Below are 24,835 nucleotides of genomic sequence, written 5' to 3' on the forward strand. Positions count from 1 at the left end.
GGGGGTGGAACCTTTCACACAAAGTAAAGTATGCACAACAGCACAGTGTTAAGGTCTGAGGAAGTATTCCCCAAGGCCCATGTTTTAAAGCTTGGTCCCCAGCTCATGGTGCTATTGCAAGGCGGTGGCCTCTTTAAGAGGTGGGGCAAGTTGGAAGTCTTCCAGTCACATGAGCGCATGAGGGGATAGGGGACCCCTGCCGTTTCTTCTCCTACTCTTTGCTTCTTGGCTGCCATGAAAGGAGCAGCCACAAGCTCCAGCCATGATGTTCTACTGCACACAGGCCTAAGAACAATGCACCCAACTGACGGAGGACTGAAGCCAAAGTAAGTTTTTTCTTTTGGATTATCTCAGGTGTTTTGTTACAGCAGTGCAAAGCTAACTAACATAGTTTCACTGGTAGTATAAATTTTTGTGTGTCATAGTGTGTACAGTCTAAGAACAGACACTGAAATTCAGCTCACATTCACATAAAGATTCTAAATTACTTTCTCAAGAATATTCTTAGAGGTCAGCTTAGATTTCACTTCATTCTTCAACATCTCTATTGCTTGAGAAGAATTTTAAGCTTTCCCTCTACTCTTTGAAGATTCAATAATTTGAGTATCTGGAATAAATTGACAGTAGAAAGATTAAAAGGAGAAAAACAATTTTTCTTTCTTTTTTTTTTTTTTGGCAGCACTGCTGTTTGAACTCAGGGCCTCATGCTTGCTAGGCAGGCACTCTACCACTTGAGCTACTCCACCAACACCCAGAAAAACAATTTTTAATCACATGAATATGCACAAGACTCATAAAATATGAGACTCAAAGAAAAGCCAGATGATTAAAGTCAGGTTTTGTTTTACTTTGTTTTGTGGAGACAGGATCTCACTATGTAGCCTTGGTTGGCCTCAAACCTATGTTGCTTCTGCCTCAACTACTGAAGCTAGGATTAGAGTTATACACTACCATACCCAGCTTTCACTGAAGTATTTATAGTGCCATGAGCTACAGAAAGAACCAGGAGCTAGGACCACCTTAGGGGAAGTGACAATGCATTCTGGGAGGGCAAGGGCAAGAAATTCATGGTAAAGAAGTTACTCTTGTGCACATGAAATCTCTCAGGTAGTAGCACTCAGACAGTGGCCCTAAGCTCAAGACTCTTTGGGCAAGGTATTTTGCCTTTTTCTCTGTGAGATATCTTTCCTAGATTGGCAAGATGAGGGATCCTCACTCTCTAAGGATCCATTTGCATTCTGTTTCTCATGGTAACCTAATCAGTATTTCAAAGCATCATACTTTGGGATGTGGTTTCTGAAACTTCAACAATATTCACATAAAACACAAGGCTTTTGCTGCCTCCCCCATGTTCCCTTACTTTTTACTCTCTTAAAACCAATGTATAGTGATTACCTTTTAGGTAATCTATATCCTCGTTCAGAATTGAAGCTCTTTGAGGACAGGGATTGATTCATTATCGAGCATCCCTCAGCAAACTGTGCACAGAACAGGAGTTTTAAAAAGTATAGCATCAATTAAATGTCTGTAGATTCTATTCAGAATGCAATTTTCAATTAAAAGGTAAATAATTCAAGGTTTCAGTACAAACCTTCAGTAATATTATTATTATTCAGTACAATAATTTGGATATTTACTTAGGTAACTTTGATAAAAGAACACAAGTTTTAAAAGTTTTATATTTTTAGGAAGTAACAAATCCCTCAAAATATTTTCAATTTTTCCAGAAAAACAATGTTCATGGCCTCTGAATTTCTGAGCTATAAAATGGTCTAAAAGAAAATGTAAACATGTCACAGAAAGGGCTGAGTAAAATTTTAGACTATGTCCCAATCAGTCTTCTTTCTGTGCTTCACTGACTTAAAAGAAATATAAGGCTAAGTATTGGCTCAATATAGCCTAAAAAGATTCCTAAAAAGAGATGATGGCTGAGTGTGATGTACACCCACTTGAGAGGGTGGGGCAAGATCAGGAGTTCAAAGCCAGCCTAGGCTATAATAGCAAGACCCTGTCTTTTTAAAAACAAACAAAAAAAAGACCCACGAGAGGGGAAGTGGGAGAAAGAGATAAATTCATAACCTTACTGTTATTAGAACAACACATTCATGTTTTAGTAACACTAATATGTAAAAGTTTCTCTGTAATTAATGCTATGCCACACTTAATATAAAACCTATTTCCTACATTACACTCTTCAAACATTCACATTTACTCAGAATACACTCAATCAAAAATGAAAAAAGCCATGTTCATTTTTTTTAATGTGTCAACTTGGCTAGGTAACAAACACTAATATAGATGTTTCTTGCAAGAAGTATTTTGAAGATAAATCCTTAATCAGCTAAGTGAAAAGGTTTATCCTGGATAATTCTGTCTGGCTGACTAAATCACAGCGAAGGCCTTTCAGATACTAAGGTTTCCCAGAAAAACGAGGAAGTCCACCGTGGGGTAAACAACAGTTTTAGCCCAGGCTGTGGGGTCCCACAGTGCTCCTGATCTCTGGTTTGTTTATTCTGTATGGATATCATACTTGATTAGCCAATCCCCATGGTAGTGAAATGAGATGAAATACAGAGGGCCACTGAGTAATATTATACAATGTCTAAAGGAGCACTAATGCAGGATAAGAGCAAGGTGCTTAAAGGTCAAACTTCTCAGCTACAAAATTCTCAATAAATTACTGGGAGAAGGGGGATAAAGGAGAATGAGGGAGAAGGTGAATTTAACTAAAATATAGTGTAAGGACTTTTGGAAATGTCACAGTGTACCCCCAGTGCAACAATAATATGACAATAAAAATTTTTAAATTAAATTATTTAACTTCTCTAACCCTGTCTCTTCACTTTTAAAAATGGCATTCATATCTCTACCTATATGAGGTGCCTAAAAAGGAACTGAGATAGATATGAACACATAAAATGAAAATTATTATTGTTGATGCAAGCTTTTATATGAAAATGGGTTAAATAGTCATTCAGAAAAGCTTTAGTCTGAGCATGTGGCAAAAAGGAAAATATAGCCAAAAATAGGTCTGCAAAGTATTTTTAAAAACAAGAAAAGAAAATTCTTAGGAAGAATGGCCAGGAGTTTCAAAATCTATTAAAGAAAATGATTCAGAACCAAATGTGTCCTAATAAAAAAGAAAAAAAATCACCTGTTAAGGTTGTGAAGATCTGAGGTAAGAATGAGTCTAATTTGTGAGACTGTGAAGAAGGATAAAGAAGTCAATGCTAGTTTTATTGTCATACTTCATACCAAAAAAGTTATGGTTACAGTGAGTGATAAGCACTTAATTAAGAGGTAAAAGGCATTAAGTTAGATACCTATTAGTTATTTTTATTACATGAGCTCAGATGGCTCACCAAAAAAAAAAAAAACATGTTGAATGAAAAGTACATACTAGTTTTAATAAAACTGTACTAAACTGCAATATAGATCTCACAGTAAAGTTTGTGAAACAGAATGAGGTCAAGTTCACATGATCCCAAATGTAGAACTAAAATAACTGCAGTGAGGAAAAGAGGTGATCTAGAGAAATAAAGAGGATGCTCTTCCTATTAAACCTTTACAAAGACTGTCAGGACCACTGAAACTACTGTTTCTATGTCAATGTATCACAAACAAAACAGGAAACCAATCCTAGTATGAACACAGAAAATGTGCATGGATGCTGGGCAACAGTGGCTTAAGCCCATAATCCTTACTACTTGGGAGGCTGAAATGAAGATGATCGTGGTTTGAGGCCAGCCCATGCAATATGTTTTTGAGGCCTGTCTCAAGCAGTGATGGTACAGTGGCACACACTTGTCATCCTAGCATAAACAGAAGGACTGCAGTCCAGGCTGGCCAGGGCATAAAAGGAGACCCTATCTTAAAAGCAACCAAAGCAAAAGGGCTGGCAGAGTGGTTCAAGTGATAAAGCATCTGCCTGACAAGTGTGAGGCCCCAGGTAACATCAAATAAACAAATAAATAAATGATAAAATGTGGATGGTGCTTCTGAGCTTTGTTAGCTTCTCTGAACTGGGTTCTTCTGAAATCCATCCTTGATAGGAATGCTTTTATTATTTTCTAGATGCAAAAACTGAAGCAAATGAAAATTAGGAAATGTATGGCACAGTCAGGACTTGAACAAGTTTTCTGACTCCATACCCAATGTTCTTCCCAGTTATTAAGATTTTTTATAATGGGTGACTGGCCCTCTGTATCCTTCCAAGTTTTTAACAAGTTTAAGGAAAAAGATGCTAATGCTATGCTTCAAACTAGAAAAGTTCCTCTATTTCTCTCTCTGTCTCTCTCTCTCATGCATGCACACACACTCTCTTACTAAAACTAGAGACTTTAAGAATAAGACACTTACATATTAGGATTTTAAAACATTAGCATGTATGTCCACTAAATATACTGAACAACTTTTTAAACTCTAAATATAGAAACACAAATCCCCTTTATTTCTGAGTATATAATATGTGGTTTAGACTAACACATATTTCATCAGTTGTTTATGAACCAAAATAGTCAATAATTTCTCTTCTAGAGATCAGTATATGTAAAAAATGTTTTTAAAGTATTTAAAAACTCTAAGAGGTAGTACATTGTGACTAAAGGGGGACAAAATGTAGAGCCAAAAAGACTCCTTGAAAGCTACAGTCTACTATTTTACCCTGCTAAGCAAAATATTTAACTTCTGTGATCCTCAATTTCCTTTTGTTTTTGACAGTACTGGGGTTTGATGCTTACTAGGCAGGTGCTCTACCACTTAAGTCATTCTGTCAGCCCTTTTTGTGTTGGGTATTTTTGACATTGAATCTCCCAAACTATTCGTCTGGGCTGGCCTTAAACTATGATCTGATCTCTGCCTCCTGAGTAGTTAGGATTACAGGTTGAGCCACTGGCACCCAGCTCAATTTCCTTTTTTAAATGGGAAGATGATTATCACTATGCACATTTATGAGAAGATTAAATGAGATAAACTATTGAAAATCTCACCATATAGCAAAGGCACAATATTTTCTAACACACTTTTCCGATTTGAAATTATAAAACCAAATATGCATACTGAAAGTGAACTGGTAAGGCTGGCTTGCTTTCTTGTTTTGAATGGCTACACTGACTTCTGCCCCTGATCTCACAACAAATTTGTTGCACTGTGAATAAGCCTGTCATCATTTAAAGGAATGATGGACATCCTAGAAGTTCAATACAGACATACATTTTTATAATAAAACAATATTTCTAGAAAACACTAATCCTTGCTCAAAAGATGCTCTTTTGGCACCTATGAACAGATGTTCTTTTGTTCACACAGATGTCAAAAATGACACAGAAACAATCTGCAGCGTAGCATTCAAAAGAATTACCTGCAACCTTTAGCAACTCGGCAAGGCCTAGAAGCTTCACAGATTGTTTGTAGCATGTGGGAGACTGGGAAATACACTCCTTGATGAGGCTGATACGATCAGAGCACAACCGCACTACAAAAGAAAGACATGTTAGGGAATTGAAACTGGGGACATCACAAAAGGGTGTCAACCAAACAAAATGAAAACTGTTACTCTTGTGCCAGGCAGACTGGCACGTGCCTGTAATGCCAGCACTGCTGAGGTAGAAACAAGAGAAACTCAAATTCAAATCCACCCTGGACTACACAGGAAAACCCTTGTTTGTCTCAAACAACAACAAAAAATTAGTCTCCAGGTCAATGAAAACTAAACAACATGTGCATTTAAAAAACAAACTATTATTGCTTCTGAATAAATAATGTACAAACTTCTAAATGTTGGCTAGTAGGTTGTCATTCTAAAGATATAAAAAAAGTGTCACCTTTTTAAGTACCATGTCAAGACTTAGGGAAAATTTTAAAGAAGGCAGTATTTGTCTTTGAAAACTTCATTCCTTCCTACTACACCAGTCCCTCCATTCTGACCTCATCCACAAAAAACCCATTCATGTCCCAAATACCCATTTTTTTGTAGTGCTGGAATTTGAACTCTGGGCCTGTGTGTGCTAGGCAGCTGTTCTACCACTTGAGCCACTCCACCAGCCCTTTCTTGTAGTGGGTGTTTTTGAGATAGAGTCTCACAAACTATTTCCCAGGCTGACTTCAAACTGCAATCCTCCTATCTCTGCCTCCTAATTGACTAGGATTACAGGCGTGAGCCACCAGTGCCCAACCCAAATACCCATTTTCTCTCAAAGTGCACACTGTTTAACTTCATTAACTTTTCTCTCAAGGCTAAGCCCAATTCCCTCACCTAAGCTAGCTGCTACAAAAACGGAACATTATCCAACCAATTCGTACTATGAAGAAAAGAACATCTTAAGGAACTTGGTTAAGGCTATCAGTTCCATTCCCGGAATCCATGGTGCTTTATTTGGAGTGGAGGGTCACCTTTGAGAAGCTGCCTTGGAGACTGGCCCCAATAACTGCAGCAATAACGGCTATGCCAGCAGTGACAACGAAAGGATATGAACTACCTCTAGGCACTGTTGCGGTGCTTTACAAATATTAACAAAGGCACTATTACTATCCTCGAGGGAAGAAACCGAGGTGCAGAGGTCAGGGTACCTTGGCAAAGGTCTCTAAAAAAGAGATGCGACCTGAATTTAACAGAACTCCCTGAATGTTGTGCACAGCTTCAACCTTTATCTACTCCTAACTCCATGGGTATTCCCTATATACCTATTCTGAGGTCTTCAACTTCTTTCTAGGTAGGTGGGAGGGAAAACAAGGCCTAGATAAAAGGAGAGATAAAAAAGTGATTTTTCTTTTAAATGGATTCCTTATTCATATATTTTAATTTTGAACTTAGTTGCAAGTGTGGTACAAAGAACTCTACACTCTATTCTAGGATTAACCAGTGATTAATAATTTGCTGTATACATGCATATATATATACATTCATGCATGCATACCCACCTACCTTTTCTTCTCTGTACACACACACACACACACACACACACACACACACACTCACACACACTCTTTCTGAACTATTTAAGAAAAAGTTATAAACATTAAGTCTTTTATGCCTAATGATTTTGAGGTGTAGTTCATGCTCCTTTAATAACCCTGCTATGGCCTTTATTATAAAATATAAGGTAAATGTAGATTTCAGTAAGTTCCTTCACAATCTCTGAGCTGATAGCTATACCTGAGTATAACTTCTGTAGGTCATATTACTGCTCCCAAGAATCTATTGAAACTATCCTATATCCCAAATGTCCGCTTTACCATTCTACAGACAATAAGTATGCGTGGGAGTGATATGTACTCATAAGCAAAGGCTGTAAGAGTCATCATGAATTCTACCCTTAATCATTTCCCTCTGTGGTCAGAATGTCAAGTTGCAGGGAGGGGTGCAGATGCTGACCACAGAGGACAGCTCTGTGAACAGGGAATAGATTTGTTTGAGTTTTTTACTACAGCATTCTTCAGACTTTTCCATAAATTAATTTTTAAAATTGTGGGCTTTTTCCTCAATATCTGTTATTTTACAAGTCTTCTTTCTAGAGTCAACAGTATATGGTAACTATGAGACAAGTACTTTTTACATGTATCTAATTTGATTTTCAAAGCGAGGCTTGTTATGTATATTACCAGTGTACATACATAAAATCTGGGGTTTTCATAGGTCCTTAATGGCCTTGTTGAAGAATTCTTATATTCATCTTAGAGAAGCTCTAGCTTTAGTAACTCTAGCAGGCTTATTTCCTTTCTATTATCCCTCATTCTAACTCATTAAAAATCAAGGTAGGAAAAGCCCACTCACAGCAATGGATCGATAGAACATTCAAATTTATTTCCTCGTCTTCTTGCTGTCCTAAGCAATGTACTTTACTAGTGCTCAAGGGTAGTAAGTAAATTAGGAGAGTAGCAGTCTAACAGACTAAAAATACCATTTTCAAATGATTCTTTACTTATCTATTTTATCAATAGATAATGAGAATACCAATTTTCATTTACTCCTGGATTTAGGATATGAATAATTATATTTCAAAATGTGATTTCTCAGTTAAGTAAACTCAAATCTTACATGTCATTAGTTTTCCATGGACAGGATGTATGATTTATAAAATTTCTTTGCAAAATGCAGTTACCAAACGTGAAAAAAATACACATGTACGTAACATTTAATAACTAAAGATACCTCATTCCCCAACAGAGCTCAGACATAATCTCAAATCTATTTCTTTTGCAGTTTTAAAAAATGGGTTTCACTATTTTATTTTCACGCATACATATCATGTACTTTCAAAGATATTCACCCCACTATCACCCTCTCATTTTACCCTGCTCCCTTGCACTGGTTCTCCCCACAAACAGTCCAACTTTTATACTTAGGTTCAAGTTTTCTCTTTTTTTCAAAAAAAAAAAAAAAGAAAAAAAGCTACCATAACAAACTATGACACATACATGCACAGGTCTCAGATGTAAAAAGTGTCTGGTGTACACATGCAAACCTCATAGAAGACTCACATGTAGGGAATAATCTTTACATACTACTTCTCTTCCTGTTTTCTATTCACTCATTAGTTCTAATTTACTTCGTACCACTGGTCTCTATTTAATAAGAAAGAACAACATCTGGAGTACAGGCAAAGTCTTCAAAAGACAGCAATGTAACAAAATGAACTACAGAACAGATTAGCATGGAAACACCTACAACATAAATATCTAAATATTAAGCTACATTGTCCAGTATTACTAATGAAAACAAAAGCAATTGAAACCCAAGTTGTTTCCATAGGATAAACGTAACAAAGAAGGACAACATTCTTTCTCCACATCTAGAACACTATCTGACATTCATTCTGATAGGTAACTGTAAATCAACACATTAGAACAATGACTTCCTAAGAACACTCCTCAGGCAGAAAACTTTCCAGAAGCTAGTACTGGGGACCAGGTTTGGGTGCAGATATTCAAACTCAGCAGCTAATACACAAATATTACTATTTATTGCTAATTGATCACCATAGGAAGCCAGGGCTTGATTTAATATTTTAAAATTCAGCAGCATGTGAAGGAAGCAAGAAAAGGTTGCTATTTTAAGCACCAATCAGCTTGGGCTACACAAGTAGCCAACACAAACACACACACACACAGAGACAGAGGACAGAGACAGAGACAGAGACAAAAGCAAAGAATGACAGAAAGAGTCAGAGCTATAATGATTTAACCTCATAAGAGATAAAAGCAGAGCAAAAGTTACACTTTGTTCCAGACACTTCCCTAACTGAAAACTGCAATTAAATAAATATTTGAGGAGGGACCAGTTAATGATTTAAAACATTTTAAAATAAGCTAAAAATGTTTCATAGTAACTTCCATTACTCTTCACCATTATAAAAAGCTTTGAGCTCAAAAATTGTATTAATGGTACAACTGAATAGAATTTTTAATTATTTAACAATCATCATGCTTAAGATGCTATCGGATATTCATAATTACGTATAATTTACTTCCAAACAGTGATATTCCAGGTAACAATAACACTACCACTTTCTAGTCTAATAAACTTCAGAAAGAGGAACTCTGATTTTGAGTAAATCCACAACATAAGCACATGTGAACACAACAGACTGTCTCTGTTGTCTCATTCAACTCAAACACTAAAAGGAACAAAGACACCAAGGACCATGTACCAGGCCATCACTATATGACAGCAGCAGCAGTTAAGAACAGAGATCATAGATGACAGGGAAGTCAGCCAAGCGCACTGCCAGTAGTCAAACCACCCTCTTCGCTTAGGGCACCAGAGTCCCGGGTTAGGAGAGACTGAAAAATCTACTTGTTGGGTAAGGTCAGAACATTGTGAGATGTGTCCTGTCCTCACAACTGGGACAGTGACTATGTGACAGGATGCCCATGTAGATAGCACCTAAATGCATTTTACATTTAGGCAAAAGTATCACTGGTAATTAAACTCTAAAAGAATTTGCTATTATTACTTCTGTTAAAAAAAAAAAAAAGAATTGACTTAAAGAATATTCTGAGGTAACCATAAAAAGTTATAAATCTATGAAATGAAACAAAATTCAGAAATAAACTGTATGTCAAAACTGACATAAATCTGAAGCTTCCCTCCATAATCTGCAATATCTATTTCTGTTTTCATCCAGTGGCCTCACCGCTCGGCTACAGAATTATTCTCTCAAAGGATATAAGTGTGAACTTTAAAAAATAAATTTATTTTTTCATTTGAGTTTCTACTTGAAAAATAAATACAAGAGTTAGAGATTTATTGCTAATTAATCTTTAGTTCCAAGAATTAAAAAATAATACTAGTAAATTAGGACGAAGTAAGCTAATAACAGTGTAACACTAGCAGAATACACACCTTGCAAAGGCAGGATCTTTACCCCAAATTCTTCAAGACATCCGAGAGCCTGGATAAGGTCCAGCTCCTCTTGAATGGCAGTGGGTCTATCTGTTATCAGCTGTAAGCAACACCTATAAGAAATTAGACAATTTAAAAAAAAAAAAAAGCAACAAACATCCAGCCAAGTTACCTTTGCATATTGAATATGGGAGCCAACAGATATTTATCAAAAAGATACCACATTCTCAGTCTTCTTAATCCTCATAGCAAGCCTATGAGGTAGGCAAATGTCAACAGCTGCTTGTTGAAGTAAAGAGGACAAAACTGAAGTCCAGAGAGGTAAAGCGGCCTGAACATCATCACACGGATAGTAAGTAATGGTATCAGGGTTCAAAGCATCATAACTCTTTTTAGTGTTCTTTTTATTGATGCCTAAAATGGTAATGATCAGATCAGAAAGGATTTTTTAAAGATGACAATCAGGTAATTTCCAACTTCCCTTCTAGAGAAAACAGTCTTAATTTGGTATTACACAAGAAATGATATAAAAAATCTGCACAAGGAACAATTTTCTGTTTAAAAAAAGAAAAGAAGGAATTGGTTAGCAATACAGTACTGAGATAAACTACCAACAGAAAATGATGTGAAAATCTAAGAATGTGTGAGACCTATGCAGTATTTTGTTTTGCTTTGTTTTGCGACAAGATCCCAGGCTGGTCAAGAACTCCTGGGATCAAGCTATGGAAACAACCAAGATGCCCCACTACTGACGAATAGATTAAGAAAATGTGGTATTTATACACAATGGAATATTATTCAGCCACAAAGAATGAAATTTTGTCATTCGCAAGTAAATGGATGGAACCAGAGAATATCAACTTAAGCAAAGTTAACCAGGTTCAGAAAGTCAAAAATCACATGTTCTCTCTCACATATGGATTATAGACCTAAAACAAATGCAGTAATATTATTGGACATGGGTCACACACTAAGGGGAGAACACGCACAGGAGGAACATGGAAAGGGAAGGAAACCTAAAACTTGAATGTGGTTGATGTGCTCCCTGTAGAAGAGCGAATAAAGTAATCTTAAACTGGCAGAGGCCACCAAGGGAAGGGGACCAGGAAGTAGTGAAGAGGTCGGGTAGAGATGAACCAATATGGGTTGTAATACACATATGCATGGAAGCAATGCCAGGAGTCTCTCTCTTTGGCTATCTTTATCTCAAACTAACAAAAATGCTATGCCTTTCTTATTATCTCTTATGCTTTCTCTTCCACAAAATCGGAGAACAAGAGGGCAGAAGAGGTTCTGCCTGGAAGTGGGGGGTGGAGGGGGAGAGAGGCGGCCCAAACAATGTATGCACATGTGCGTAAATGTAAAAATGATCAAATAAAATGAAAGAAGAACTCCTGGGCTCAGTGAGCCTCCTTTCTCAGTCTCCAGAGAGTAGCTGAGACTACAGTATAAAATACCATGCCCAGCCCTATCAAGTAATTTAAACATTTTTTTTAATTCAGAGAAAGTACCCTTAATAAAAGTTTTATTTAAGGAACAACTTTATTTTCTTATTGGGTCATGAGACTAGGTAGAGATCAGGTCCCAAGGGCTAATGAACGCTGAAATCATAGATCACCAGATGAAGGTATCTAGGCACCAGTATGGCATTGATATGACTCAGGGATAGATAAAAGCCTACCAAGTTCTTGAAAATTTGTAGGATTTTAGTCAGTTGAGCACTCACATATACCTTTGACTCAAGCATAAAAAGTCCATAACCTTGTGGATTCTATCAAAATTTTAAAAGCACCTCGCCTCTGAACCTAGCAACTCCAGTCCTAGAAATTTATCCTACAGATAGATTCACAGATGCCCAAAGACATATTATTACAGAGTTTCACTACCAGGTTGCTTTAAAATGAAAAGAAAATATACCAATTAGCAAATAATTAATTTGCCAAAAATTACAGTCATCTTATACTAAAGAGGTCCCAGGCTTATTTAGAAATTCAAGTCCTCAGAAAAATTGTTAATAACCCTGAAGATATAAAATAAAGAAAAAAATTGTTTCTAGAAAAGAATGGGGACTAGCTCAGCTCTGAGCAAGGAAAATTAGAACAGGGTCTTCAAAAGAGATCCCAAAGAAAAACAGACTCAGACTTCTATCACGTGGCTTGATGGAGAAATATACATTAGAGGGACTAGACATCACAAAAAAACAAAACAATAACAACAAAAAAAACCTTGGAAAATAAGTAGTAGTAAAAGGACATTGGTCAGATAGCAGGGGAGAGAAGGCAAAATACAACTTAGCCACTTTTCAGATTCTGCAATGTGAAACAAGGAAGAGCATCACTGTAACTTGAATATGGTTTAAATGCATCCCTCAAGGATTCCTGTGTTGCAAGATTGGGTCCAAGCTTGGTCCCTAGTACTTTGGTATTGAGAAGTAGTAGAACCTTTAAGAGAAGGGGCCTAGTGAGAAGTCATAAAACTGCCTACTCCCCCTCACTCTGGCTTCCTGTGTTACCATCCTATCCTTGTGTGTCTGTTTTTGTAATACCTTCTGACACAAGGTGAGAAAGTCAAAGGGACCCTCAAGCAGAGCCAGAGCTGTGCTGTCTGGACTATAAGCCTTCAAAACTATAAGGTAAATAAGCTTCTCTCTTTATAAGTACCTAAGGTGTGCTATCATAATCATAAAAATGGACTAAGTCTTCCCTGAAGCTGTGAAGATTCATTAGTACAGAAGTGATATATATTTTCAAATGATGAGTAAATTGTTCTAGAAAAGATTCAGTGTGATTTTGAAGAACTACAAAAATTCACTCTTTAGTATATGTTCTTTCTCATGCTACATAAGAGGAGTGGCCTAATACAATAAGGCAAGAAAGGAGCTGAATTTGTAAACCACAAATTACTATCTGGAAGGGACACTGTAGCTTTATCATCTAATCAGGTCCCTTGTTTCTAAACAGAGGAAATGCTGTGTAAAGGAAACAGACACCACCTACACATGATGAAATTACAGAATTTTTAATTTTTTACAGAATGTCTTCCAACAAAAGGGAAAGGCACACTTCCAGATAACCAGTAAAAATGACTTATCAAAAAGAATGCTGGTGGAAAGGGGTCAGGAAGAAGTTAAAGGATATTCTTAAGTCATTACTTTTCTCTCTATATTCAAACAACAAACAACTATACCCCATACAGTATAGTAAGTCTGTACTTCAAATAATCTGTGGGTTTTGTAAGACTATATTAACAATGACACTTGCGCATTCTGAATCATCTCCTCCGTCTAACGGAAGAACATTATCCCACCTGGCCAGGTCCATGCAGCTGTCAGTGAGGTTGGTGGAAGAGTTGAAGTACTCTCTACTGGCAGCCAGCACCAAGTCAATACTTTTTTTGTAACTGACCCTGTACTGTTGTTTTCCTTTATTGGCTGCACTGGCTGGAGGATTTATTGAAGAAGCACTGCAGTGCATCATCTGCCCCGCCAGCTGGATATTTTCAAGACGACTGGAGCATAGAAGGCTTTCTGTAAATATCTGGGAAAAAGAAAAAGGTGGAATTAGTGATAGAAGAAAACTCAGCTCTGAAATCCAAGTGAAATAGAAATACATTGACCCTAGAGCTAGTGGCTGCGTAACAATTTGAATATACTATACAGTTATATTATATACTTTAAAATGGCTAAGTTTATATATGAATTTCACCTCAGTAAAAACATTCAGACACCCTTTCACAAGATAGGACAAGAGGGTGACCTAGAAACATCCTCTATCTTGACTCTGTGAATGAGAAAAATCAGGTAACAAAGACTATTCTGAAGACAAAAAGAGGGGAAGAGCACTGGGAATAATGAAAGAGGTGGCAGGGCAGCAGAAAAGCTCAAAGGAAAAGAGGCAACAGAGAAAAGCAGAAAACAGTCCTCAAGCCCTTTCCTTGGCTCACCGGAGGGGGAAGGGGAAGCTGAAGACATAATTACAAGATAAGTCAGATGGCACTGGCAAGTCTATGAGTCCATGCCTCCTGCAAGCCTTCAACCCAGGGCAGTGCAGGGATTTTGGTCTAACAGTGACTGCTTCCGTGTGAAAGGCTATCTTAGTGAAGACATTCTATCACTGTCCTTGCCTCAGAAGACTTTAGCAAAATGCCATGGGAGGGAGTCCTTTTGTGAATAAACTACTTTGGGGGCTAGAAAACAAGGGACAAGCATGAAGAGCAAGAAGGTCTGCCTTGAATCTCAGTGAAGTGCAAGCAGTGGGACACTCCAGCAGTGAAGGGGCAGTGGTAAAAGGATCTGTCCTTCCTGGCAAGGAGCAAGTCCGACTATCCATGGGTCATGGTGAAGACCAAGTACTGATACTATAGCTGGAGTGGCATTCGGCCTCTGGGTCCTGCCTGCTAGTTTCATGTGCTGGCTGACAGGCAGGTGAAATGTTGGGAACAGAGGGGTTTTGAAAGCACTTATGAATAAACAGACATAGTGCTTATTCATAAGTTCTTCCCCTGCCAGTAGAGAACAAAGTGTTCTGGTTGCTCCCCTTATCCTCTGATGCATTTTGGGGTCACTGCTAGGCTTGAACATTTGCTGCCACAGGGAAGACAAACTGGGATAGTTCTGGTGCAAATGAGAACCTGCCCAGTATATGGGCTATAAAGCTCTTTGTAGCTACCAGTGGCTCTGAGGACACAAAGGGAAACTTAGAAAGTGAAAGCAGCCCAGAAGTAGACAACTTGAGTATGCTACAAGAGACTACAGCCAATTTTCCTCAATCTGAGCAGTGCTGAGGATCAGGACCAGTGGCCTAAGCATGTGGGCAAATGCTTAGCTACTGAGTCATAATTCCTGGTCCAGTGGTGAGAAATAGCACCTCAACCCTGGCACTACACTGTCATACTTAAACATTGAGAATATTACAACTGAAAGACTACAGGTGACTAAAACTTCCAACCAATTACTTGATCCCAGATGCACAAATCCCAATGCAGAAACATAAGAAATATGAAAAAACAAGGAAACATGACTTGTCCAAAAGTCAATAGCCATGATGATATCCTAAAGAATTTGATAAAGTGATAAGAATGAGCAATGAAGTTAAAGTGGGCACAAATAAATGCCTGAATGAATGCGAAGAAAACTCAAGTAAACAATTGAAGTAAAGAAGACAATTCAAGGCAAGAAAGAATTCAATAAATATAGAAATCCTGAGGAAAAAATGAATCAAAATTTAGGAAATGAAAAGCTCAATTGGTCAAAGAAAAAACTTAGTGGGATGTCACTCAAGTAGACTGGAACAAATTAAAGACAGAATGTCAGGGCTTGAAGATAAGGTAGATGTATAAGAAAATGCAAACAATGATAGATAAAATGATAAAGATACAACAGAAATACCTGCTATACTACTTCTAGACATATGTTGAAACACCCATGTTTACAGCAGCACTATTCACAATAGCCAAGCTATGGAATTAGCTAAAGTGTACATCAACCCATGAATGGATAGAGAAAATGTGGTATAGCAGAGCACCAGTGGCTTATGCCTGTAATCCTAGCTACTTGAGAGGCTGAGATTGGGAGAATCGCAGTTCAAAGCCAGCATAGGCAAATAGTTCACAAGACCCCATCTCCAAAATAGCCAGAGCAAATTGGATTGGAGTTGTGACTGAAGCGGTAGAATGTCTGCTTTACAAGCACAAAGCCCTGAGTTCAAACCCCATTCCCACCATCTCCCAATAAAAAAGAATATGTGGTGTATATACACAATGGAGTATCATTCACCTAAACAGAATGAAATGTTTGAAGGAAAATGGATGAAACTGAAGATCATCAGGCTAAGTGAAATAAAACAGACAGAAAGATGTTCTGTCATATATGAAATCTAGACCTAAAAAAAATGGTACAAGTATAAAATAGGGAGTACTAATGGGAGTAGGGAAGGTAAAAAGAGAGGGTAAAGGGGTGAGTGAATATGGTTGATATGCTTCATATATATGTATGGAAAGAGAATAATGAAACCCATTGTCTCAGGGGGTTGGGTGAATAAGAAAAAGTAACACATATAAGTACAGAAATATCAAAATGAAACCCTTTTGTACAATCTATGCTAAAAATATTTAATTCATCTTTTGGGAAGATGAAAGAACAATTTCACTGAATAATTCAAAATAAAGCATACCACTTTAAGGTTATGACAATAACTACTCTTTTTTTTGCTGTTTACTTTGGAGATGAAGTTTTGAGAATTATTTGCCTAGGCTGGCCTCAAATTGTGATCCCCCTGATTTCAGCCTCCCAAGTAGTGAGGATTACAGGCTTGAGCCACTGGCTCCAAGACTACAATGAGTACTTGAGTCAAGTATTTAAAGTTCATTTTCATTAAAAACAGGATATTAGCCAGGTATGGAAGCCATACCTGTAATCCTAGCACTACAGAGGCTGATGCAGTAGGATCACAAGTTCAATGGCAGCCTGGATGGCACAGGAAGACCCTGTCTCAAAAATTAAACAAACATGCTGAGAGCAACATATAAGATGGGGCAGTTATCTTATACAAGATTTATTGAGATGTGTGATAAGGATAAAATCACTAATCTCTAACACAGAGATGCTATAAAATAGGTACTGTGACAGAAACCAAATTATCAATGCTCAGCTCTACTCATTAATATCTGGTAGATGGAAATGGCTTACTCCAATCCTAACCTAAATGACTTACAGGTAACAGTTTCTTTATATCTCTTTGGTTTGTTCAGGCAAGCCATAAAGAGTCAAGGCCAATACTGAAAAATACAACTTGCTCATCCTAAAAATCAAAAGGTCTTGCTAAATTGAACAACATGGATTTCTGTTCTGAAGGCTCAATATAAGTCTTTTACACTTTTATGACATTGAACTTTCAAACTGTTTTCCAAGGATAGCAAAACAGAGTTATCTAAAGTTAGCAAGACAAAATAACATAGTCTAAATATACAAAAAATGTTTAAAACTTTAACTTTGCCAAATCTGTATTATTGTGTTCAAGAAGCTCTTCAAAGCTTATACTGCTTCCAAATATTTTCTCAACAGAGAGGAACTAGTGGACATAATCAAAACATCAGCATCAATGAAAAGACACTAGGATATTTTAATGCAATGTGCTAACTTGTAATGAACAATCACTACACACAGGGTCTAGTTCAAGTGTAGTATACTTATTGTCAGTTTTTCATTTGGAATCAGCATCATAGTCAGAAACAGGAAATTACCAAAATAATAGTACTCCCAAGAAAGAATGCCACTTAAAGCACAAATGACAGCTAGGTTTTAGAGTCTAGGTACGCACAGTTTACTTTTTCCTGAAGTTGATTTCGAGGTTTGCTTCAGATATAAGAAAGGAAGTTACAGGCAGCTATCTATGGCCTGAGATTTTACTCGTCAATGTGAGCACTATAGTCATTCAAACATTTAAAAACAGAAATTCAACTATGAAACCACTCATTTCTCAATAGCTCTTATTGGTGTTCTTTTGTTCAAATTATCTTGAACTTAAGAACTAAACAGTTTCACAAAACAAAGACCTGTTTTTACAAGTCTTATTCCATCAATGGTTTTTTCTTTGTGACAGTAGAGCAAAGCAACACAAGAAATCCCTATATCATTTTGTGCCTGGCTTATTTAATAAGAATATTCAAGTAAGAAACCTCTAGACTACATTCCACTAAAAATTAGTTAACTGGATCATTTTCCCATACAAATCATAAGCAATTTATTGATAATACACATACCTCTCAAAATAATGAATAAGTCCCCTTGGATTATACCCCCAGTGACAACCATTTCTTAAGCATCCTTGATATCCCAAAAATTAATATGCACCACAGGATATGAGACTAGACATGATTGGATAAGTACTACCTAGTAATTCATGAACAACCTGAAGGAACATGCATGTCAACAAATAATTGCATTTTAAAGAAAGGCTATGGTAAGGCAACTCATATGAAGAGAGAAAGGAAAGTAGCCTAGGGAACATAAACACTGAGATGAGTACTGAAAATGTATCACGAATTTATTCCAAGTGAAGGGAATGAAGTACACAAGGTCTCAGAAACAGGACACAGCATGGTGGGTGGATGGATTTATGTCAGCTTTGATGGAGCTACTGAAATATAAAGTACAAGGTGGAGGTAGGAATAGACAGGGACAAGATGAGCTGCTGTGGGTTTCTATGCAGCAAGTACAAGTACTAGCTGGCTGATATGGAACCAGCAATGAATGCTAAGAAAGGGAGCATCATGATAAGTTTTGTTTTAGCAGAATATGCTGAATGAATATAAAGCAGAAAGAGATATGAACACAGAGAAAAGGGCAGAAGGACTGCCACAATTTAGGAGAGATAAGGCAAATAGGCAGATTTGGAAGACTTTTTCTCAGGTATATTAAATAAATTTTGTTTTTTGTTTGTTCATGTGCTGGGGACTGGACTCAGGGCCTTGCACAAGGTAGACATGCACCCTAACACTAAGTTACACCCCAACCATTAAGTATGCTTTGGTGACCACCAAAACTATAGAAGTCAGAGGAGTGATGCATGATTCTGAATTTTCTAAGGATTAGCCAAGATGGTGTTCCAATAAAGACTGAAGATGGAGAGCAAGTATGAAAACACTTAAAGTACAAAGCACTGGTTACTTATGGGCTGCATTCCCTAAGAGTATCACCTGTAGTACAATATCTGGTCATCTCTTTTGAGACCAATGAAGTATAGCAATCAAAATCTCTAAATGAAAAAAAGAAACATTTACACCTGTATTACCTCATAGCAGGCATCAGAATCTAGACACGTGTATACATTCTGCTGCATGGTTAACATGTCTTGTAGCAATATCCTCCAATGAGACTCACTGACAAAAGGCTGCCTGGGGGAAGGGGAGAAGAAAAGGAAAATAATTTATTAAATATCTCTTCCATTTACCAAAAAGTGCAAAACAAACAAACCTAGAACATCACTCTACAGACCACATTTGTAGGTATGATCATAGGGATATCTCTTAGGAAAAATCTGGATTAAAGATAGAGGGAAAAGTTGGGCAGCTCTGCATGAAATGTTACAGCTACTACCATACAAGCTTCTGTCATATGAACTTAGACACAAAACTGGAATTAAACATTAAAAGACAAAAGTAACAATGGAATGTAAGTCAGGATACAATAAAGACACTTGCACACCAATGTTTATTGCAGCACTGTTCACAATAACCAAGCTATGTAAATAACACAGATGCCCCACAACTGATAAGTGGATCAAGAAATGTGATATATATATATATATATATATATATATACACACACACACACACACACACACACACATATATATATATATAAAATAATATATATAATGGAGTTTTACTCAGCCCGAAGGAAGAATGATACCACGTGGTTTAAAGATAAATGGATATTTTGAAGAACATGATGTTAAGTAAAGTAGGCAAGGTTCAGAGAGACAAAAGCTGCATGGTTTCTCTCATATGTGGAAGACAGATCCAAAAGGTAAAGATAAACACAAAAACAAACATGATCATATGTAAACTTATAGACAGAGCATATTTGTAACACTGGAGCTACTCTATGGAACTCAGGGGGAGGAGGGAAGGGAAAAGAGAGTGATAAGAGAATCAACAATATTGAAATACATTATGTCTGTGCAGGTAGAAGATACAATGTGTATTGAAAGCTGTTGAATAATGGGGATGGGAGGGAAGGAATAAGGGAGAGTAATGGAAGAGGTTGAACTGACCAACCTCACAGTGGGGACACATCAAAAAGCACCTTTGAACATTGATTTTGGATCTGATAATGAAAGACAGGACTATAAAATAGATACCGTGGGGGAGGTAGTTGTAGGAGGGGGAGGCTAACAAAGGAGATTAAGGTTAGGGAACATCAGTGATGGACTGAAATAGAATGAAGAAACCTCTTACAATTGTTTTAAGTGGGGTGGTAAGGGGGTTGGGGGAGGTGGTGGGAGTGATGCAATCAATGTACAATGTAAAGCTATTTGGAATTGTCACAATGAATTCCCCTTGTATAACAAATAACAACTAATAAAAATGGGGGAAAAATTCAGATCAAAAAAAAAAAGACGAAGGTAAAACAAGTCATGAGTTTCTATAGCAAAATGAGCTGCAGTTTAGATAAAACAGCTATGGTATTAGAGAAAAAGAGAGGTGCCTTTCAAATTCCACCTTCATCACTCTGTACTCCCTTTTTCTTTTTGTCATTGGTTTTGGTGTTCTTTGAGACAATCTGGCACTATGTAGGCCAGGCTGGCCTCAGACTCTCAGTCCTGCCATCTCAGGCTCTAGAGTGATTACAGACATGAACCATGATGCCCAGCTGCAGGGTCTCTTTTAAATTTCAACTGAACATTCAGACACAGAAGGTAAACACAGGCCAGTCATGGCTTCAATCTGGTCAGAAGAAACTACCATTTGCCAGCATGGTAGCATTGGTTGTTCCCGTCAGTGAGAGGACTAACAACAGTCCACAAAGCAACATACAGAACACTTCTGGAGTTATCTTCTTCTTCGGTGGCAGCCCAGGGCCAAGAATTCAGAGCCTCATAGTAGCTGCCGGCTTAGAAAGAAGCTTCATGATCTGAAAGTACCACTATCTTTCACAATTTCACAGACACAATTTTCCAGGTTCCTTCAAAGGACATGTCAGCAACCACATTCAAGAAAGGCAAATCACACATGCCCTACTCAGTATTTCTAGTTCATTTACAATTCCTCCATGCCAGAGGCAATTTAGCAGCCTGAACAAAAAAACTACTGTTGCCGAGAGTGGCGTTACATGCCTGTAATCAACCACGAGCCCTCGGCAATCCAGTTGGTTAAAAAAAAAGAGAAGTGTTATGTTGGCTTCCAAAATGACAGAACAGGGAATTAATGGTCAGATTCTCCTGCAGCAGGAAAAAGGTTTTACCAACAATTTTATCCACACTCAGATGAGTTGAGTGATTGTAAGCAAGACATTTATTATTCCTGAAATTCACTTACTTCATTCACATAAGAAATGGATGAGATTAATTCTGATCAAATACAAGCATCAAAGCAATGGTCCTGACATAAAAACAAGTTCACTTACCTGTATGGATTTGAATAAATGTTTTACATTATAAGTTTAAGATTAATTTAAAATACAATATATGAAAAGCCCCCAATTTTTCTGGAATAAGTATTTGACAAATGCAAATGAATGCATCTCAAGTTACAAAGACATCGTGGTTTTTGTTAGGTTACATATGTGAAAGAAAGGAGAACATGACACAATTCTCTTTGCCTCCCTTAAAAAATCATCTCAGTTGACTATATGAGTTTAGAAGCATCACTTATGTTTATCTTCTCATCTGGAAGTTCTACATAACAATGAATCTCAATTTTTAAAATGGTTAGATTCTGTTTTGTGTTTGTCAAACACCAAATGTATATTTTTTATGAATCTTTTTCTTTTTTATCTTATATATTGCCTTTAAAAATTATCACTATTGCCAGGTGCAGTGGTTCATGTCTTTAATACCAACTACTTGGGAGGCAGAGATTTGGAGGACAGTGGTCTGAGGTCAGACATGGTCAAAAAATGCAAGACTCTATGTGAAAAATAAGTAAAGCAAAAAAGGAGGGAGAGGGTTTCAGGGTGTGGCTCAAATGGCAGAGCACCTACCTAGCAAGCACTATTCCCTGAGTTTAAACCCAAGTACTACAAAAAAAAAAACCTACTGTTGCCAAGAGTGGTGGCACATACCTGTAATCAAGTACTCAAGAGGCTGACATAGAATATCATGAGTTTGAGGCAATCTGGACTACACAGCAAAATGCTATCTTTAAAAAAAAATCATTATTTTCTAAGTGCTCTGCATTAAAACAGAGAAGAGAGACTGTGTAGATACATATTGCTATGGGAAAAGAATGTATTTGAGGCAATTCCTGTGACAAATACAGTCTTTAAGAATTTTTTTCTAGTTTCTTTTTTTTTTTTCCCAGTCTGGACCTTAATATGTTGGCCAGGCTGGTCTCAAACTCCTGAATTCAGCCTCCCAAGTACCTGGGCCAGAAGGCACATGTCACCATACCCAGCTTATTTTAATGTTCTTAACAAGCATATGCTTTATTTGCATATGGAATTTAATATTTATTACAAAAAGCGAACAATTGCTTTTGTTCCATGTGCAATAAAGCATAACAGAACACTTTGTTTCAGCCCACAAATGAACAAAACAAGCTGATACACTTGCAAAATTCCAGAATAATGAGTAACATATTTCCATTGGTATTGGAACTCTTTTTGGTGGGGTTCAAAGAACTGTAGGGCTCTTTCAGGCAGGCACAGAAACACAATGTCTGATGAAGCAAGTGTCCATCTTACACCAGCTCGATAAAATCAGACCTCAGCCTTGTCTAGCTGAACTCAAGTTCTCACAGCCCAGCTGTTCTTCTGGAAGTCACCAATGCTGGAACAGATGGTATTAATGTTTTCTCACACATGGCTAGCTCTAAGTAGAGGTTCTAATTAAAATAAATTATAACACATTATTTATAATGGCCTTTTTCAGACAACATTCAGTAAATAAGAGTCAAGGATAGAAATTGAAGAAACTAAACAAGAGGCTTGCAAATTAACAGAGATTCCTCAACACAAATGCAGCACCAGCTGCAGCTTTGGAATGAAGATGGATCTATCATCCAGGGAGAAAGGGTGTTGACTGTGTTCACGATGGTAAAAACTGATTGATGACAGAGTTGATAAGATGACTTAAAGATACTGACAACCAAGACATGGTAACATACAGAAAATAATTACAATTCATGTCAAGCAGACAATTTTGAAAACAGGCCATATCCTTTCTCACAAATATTCACAGGAAATGGATCAGCAGGAGTAGACATTAACTTCAGGGACTTCAAAAGTATGTAAGGAGGATGATAGGTGGTCTTCCAGTACCAGAAAGGCTTTCTCATCAAAGAGTAGGTAATAAAGCAGGCAGCATGAGCTCAGAGGTACTGACCACACATTTGTAAATATATTTTATGATGTAACTTATCAAAATTTTCAAAACCATTCATTTAATAATTATTAGGGCCAATAACACTTGAGCTCTGATTTGAGGCTATAACATGTGTACAATGAGAAATTATGATCTAGAATTATGATTGAGGTACATATGTTCACAAACACAGCACAGTGTTACAAGAGAGGGATAGAGATGAGAAAAAAATACAAAATGCTAGGGAATTCCCAGAAAAAGAATTCAATTCTACCTAGAGGAGTCAAATAAGGTCTCTTAGAAGATGTAGAGTTAGCTCTTAAAAGGTAAAAGGGAATACACGATGATTAGTGCGGGATTTTCTGTTTTTTAATACTTGGATTAAACAGTAACTCTACAACCTAAAAGTGGTTTATTTAATCCTACTGCCAGTTAACGTTCTCTTTTAGCATTAGGGCTTAAAACAGTTTTTCCCAGCCTTCCTCACATTTTACAATTTCCCTAAGTGAAAGATACATAATCTAATCTTTCAATACACACTTGATGGTCAAACTCACATGCCTAACTCCAACTGCTGGTCTTGATATCCAGCTTCATTCACATCAGATGCAGAAAAAGCCTTTGATAAGATCCAACACCATTTCAAGATAAAAGCTCTAAGAAAACTAGGAATAGAAGAAAAGTACCTCAATGTTATAAAAGTTATATATGACAAACCTACAGCCAGCATTATACTTAACGGAGAAAAACTGAAATCATTCCCTCTAAAATCAGGAACCAGACAAGGATGCCCACTATCTCCACTCCTATTGAACATAGTACTGGAATTCCTAGCCAGAGCAATTAGGCAAGAAGAAGGTATAAAAGGAATACAAATAGGTAAAGAAACTGTCAAAATATCCCTATATGCAGATGATATCATCCTATACCTTAAAGACCCAGAAAACTCTACTCAGAAGCTCCTAGATACCATCAATAGCTACAGCAAGGTAGCAGAATATAAAATCAACATAGAAAAATCATTAGCATTTCTATACACTAATAATGAACAAATTGAAAAAGAATATATGAAAACAATTCCATTTATAATAGCCTCAAAAAAAATCAAATAACTATGTGTAAACCTAACAAAAGATGTGAAAGACCTCTACAAGAAAAACTATACACTTCTGAAGAAAGAGATTGAGGAAGACTATAGAAAGTGGAGAGATCTCCCATGCTCACAGATTGGTAGAATCAACATAGCAAAAATATCTATACTTCCAAAAGTAATCTACATGTTTAATGCAATTCCCATCAAAATTCCAACGACATTCATTAAAGAGATTGAAAAATCTACCGTGAAATTTATATGGAAAGACACAAGAGGCCACAAATAGCTAAGGCAATACTCAGTCAAAAGAACAATGCTGGAGATATCACGATACCTGACTTCAAACTATATTACAAAGCAATAACAATAAAAACAGCA

At 37.0% G+C, this 24,835-nt stretch overlaps 1 protein-coding gene across 2 annotated transcripts in view; it reads right to left on the minus strand.

The window, feature by feature from the left end:
• The window catches only part of Nbas (NBAS subunit of NRZ tethering complex), a 361,792-nt gene that overhangs the window by 160,655 nt on the left and 176,302 nt on the right, over positions 1–24,835 (minus strand). For both annotated transcript variants that reach the window (XM_020168280.2, XM_074049201.1), the window contains exons 29-32: positions 19,132–19,234; positions 13,649–13,878; positions 10,343–10,455; positions 5,360–5,473 (exon numbers count right to left, since the gene is read on the minus strand). In XM_020168280.2, the coding sequence (XP_020023869.2) occupies positions 5,360–5,473; positions 10,343–10,455; positions 13,649–13,878; positions 19,132–19,234 (560 nt within the window). The remainder of the gene's footprint in view (positions 1–5,359; positions 5,474–10,342; positions 10,456–13,648; positions 13,879–19,131; positions 19,235–24,835) is intronic.

Source organism: Castor canadensis, chromosome 12, assembly GCF_047511655.1.
Source record: "Castor canadensis chromosome 12, mCasCan1.hap1v2, whole genome shotgun sequence".
NCBI classification, from domain to species: Eukaryota; Metazoa; Chordata; class Mammalia; order Rodentia; family Castoridae; genus Castor; species Castor canadensis.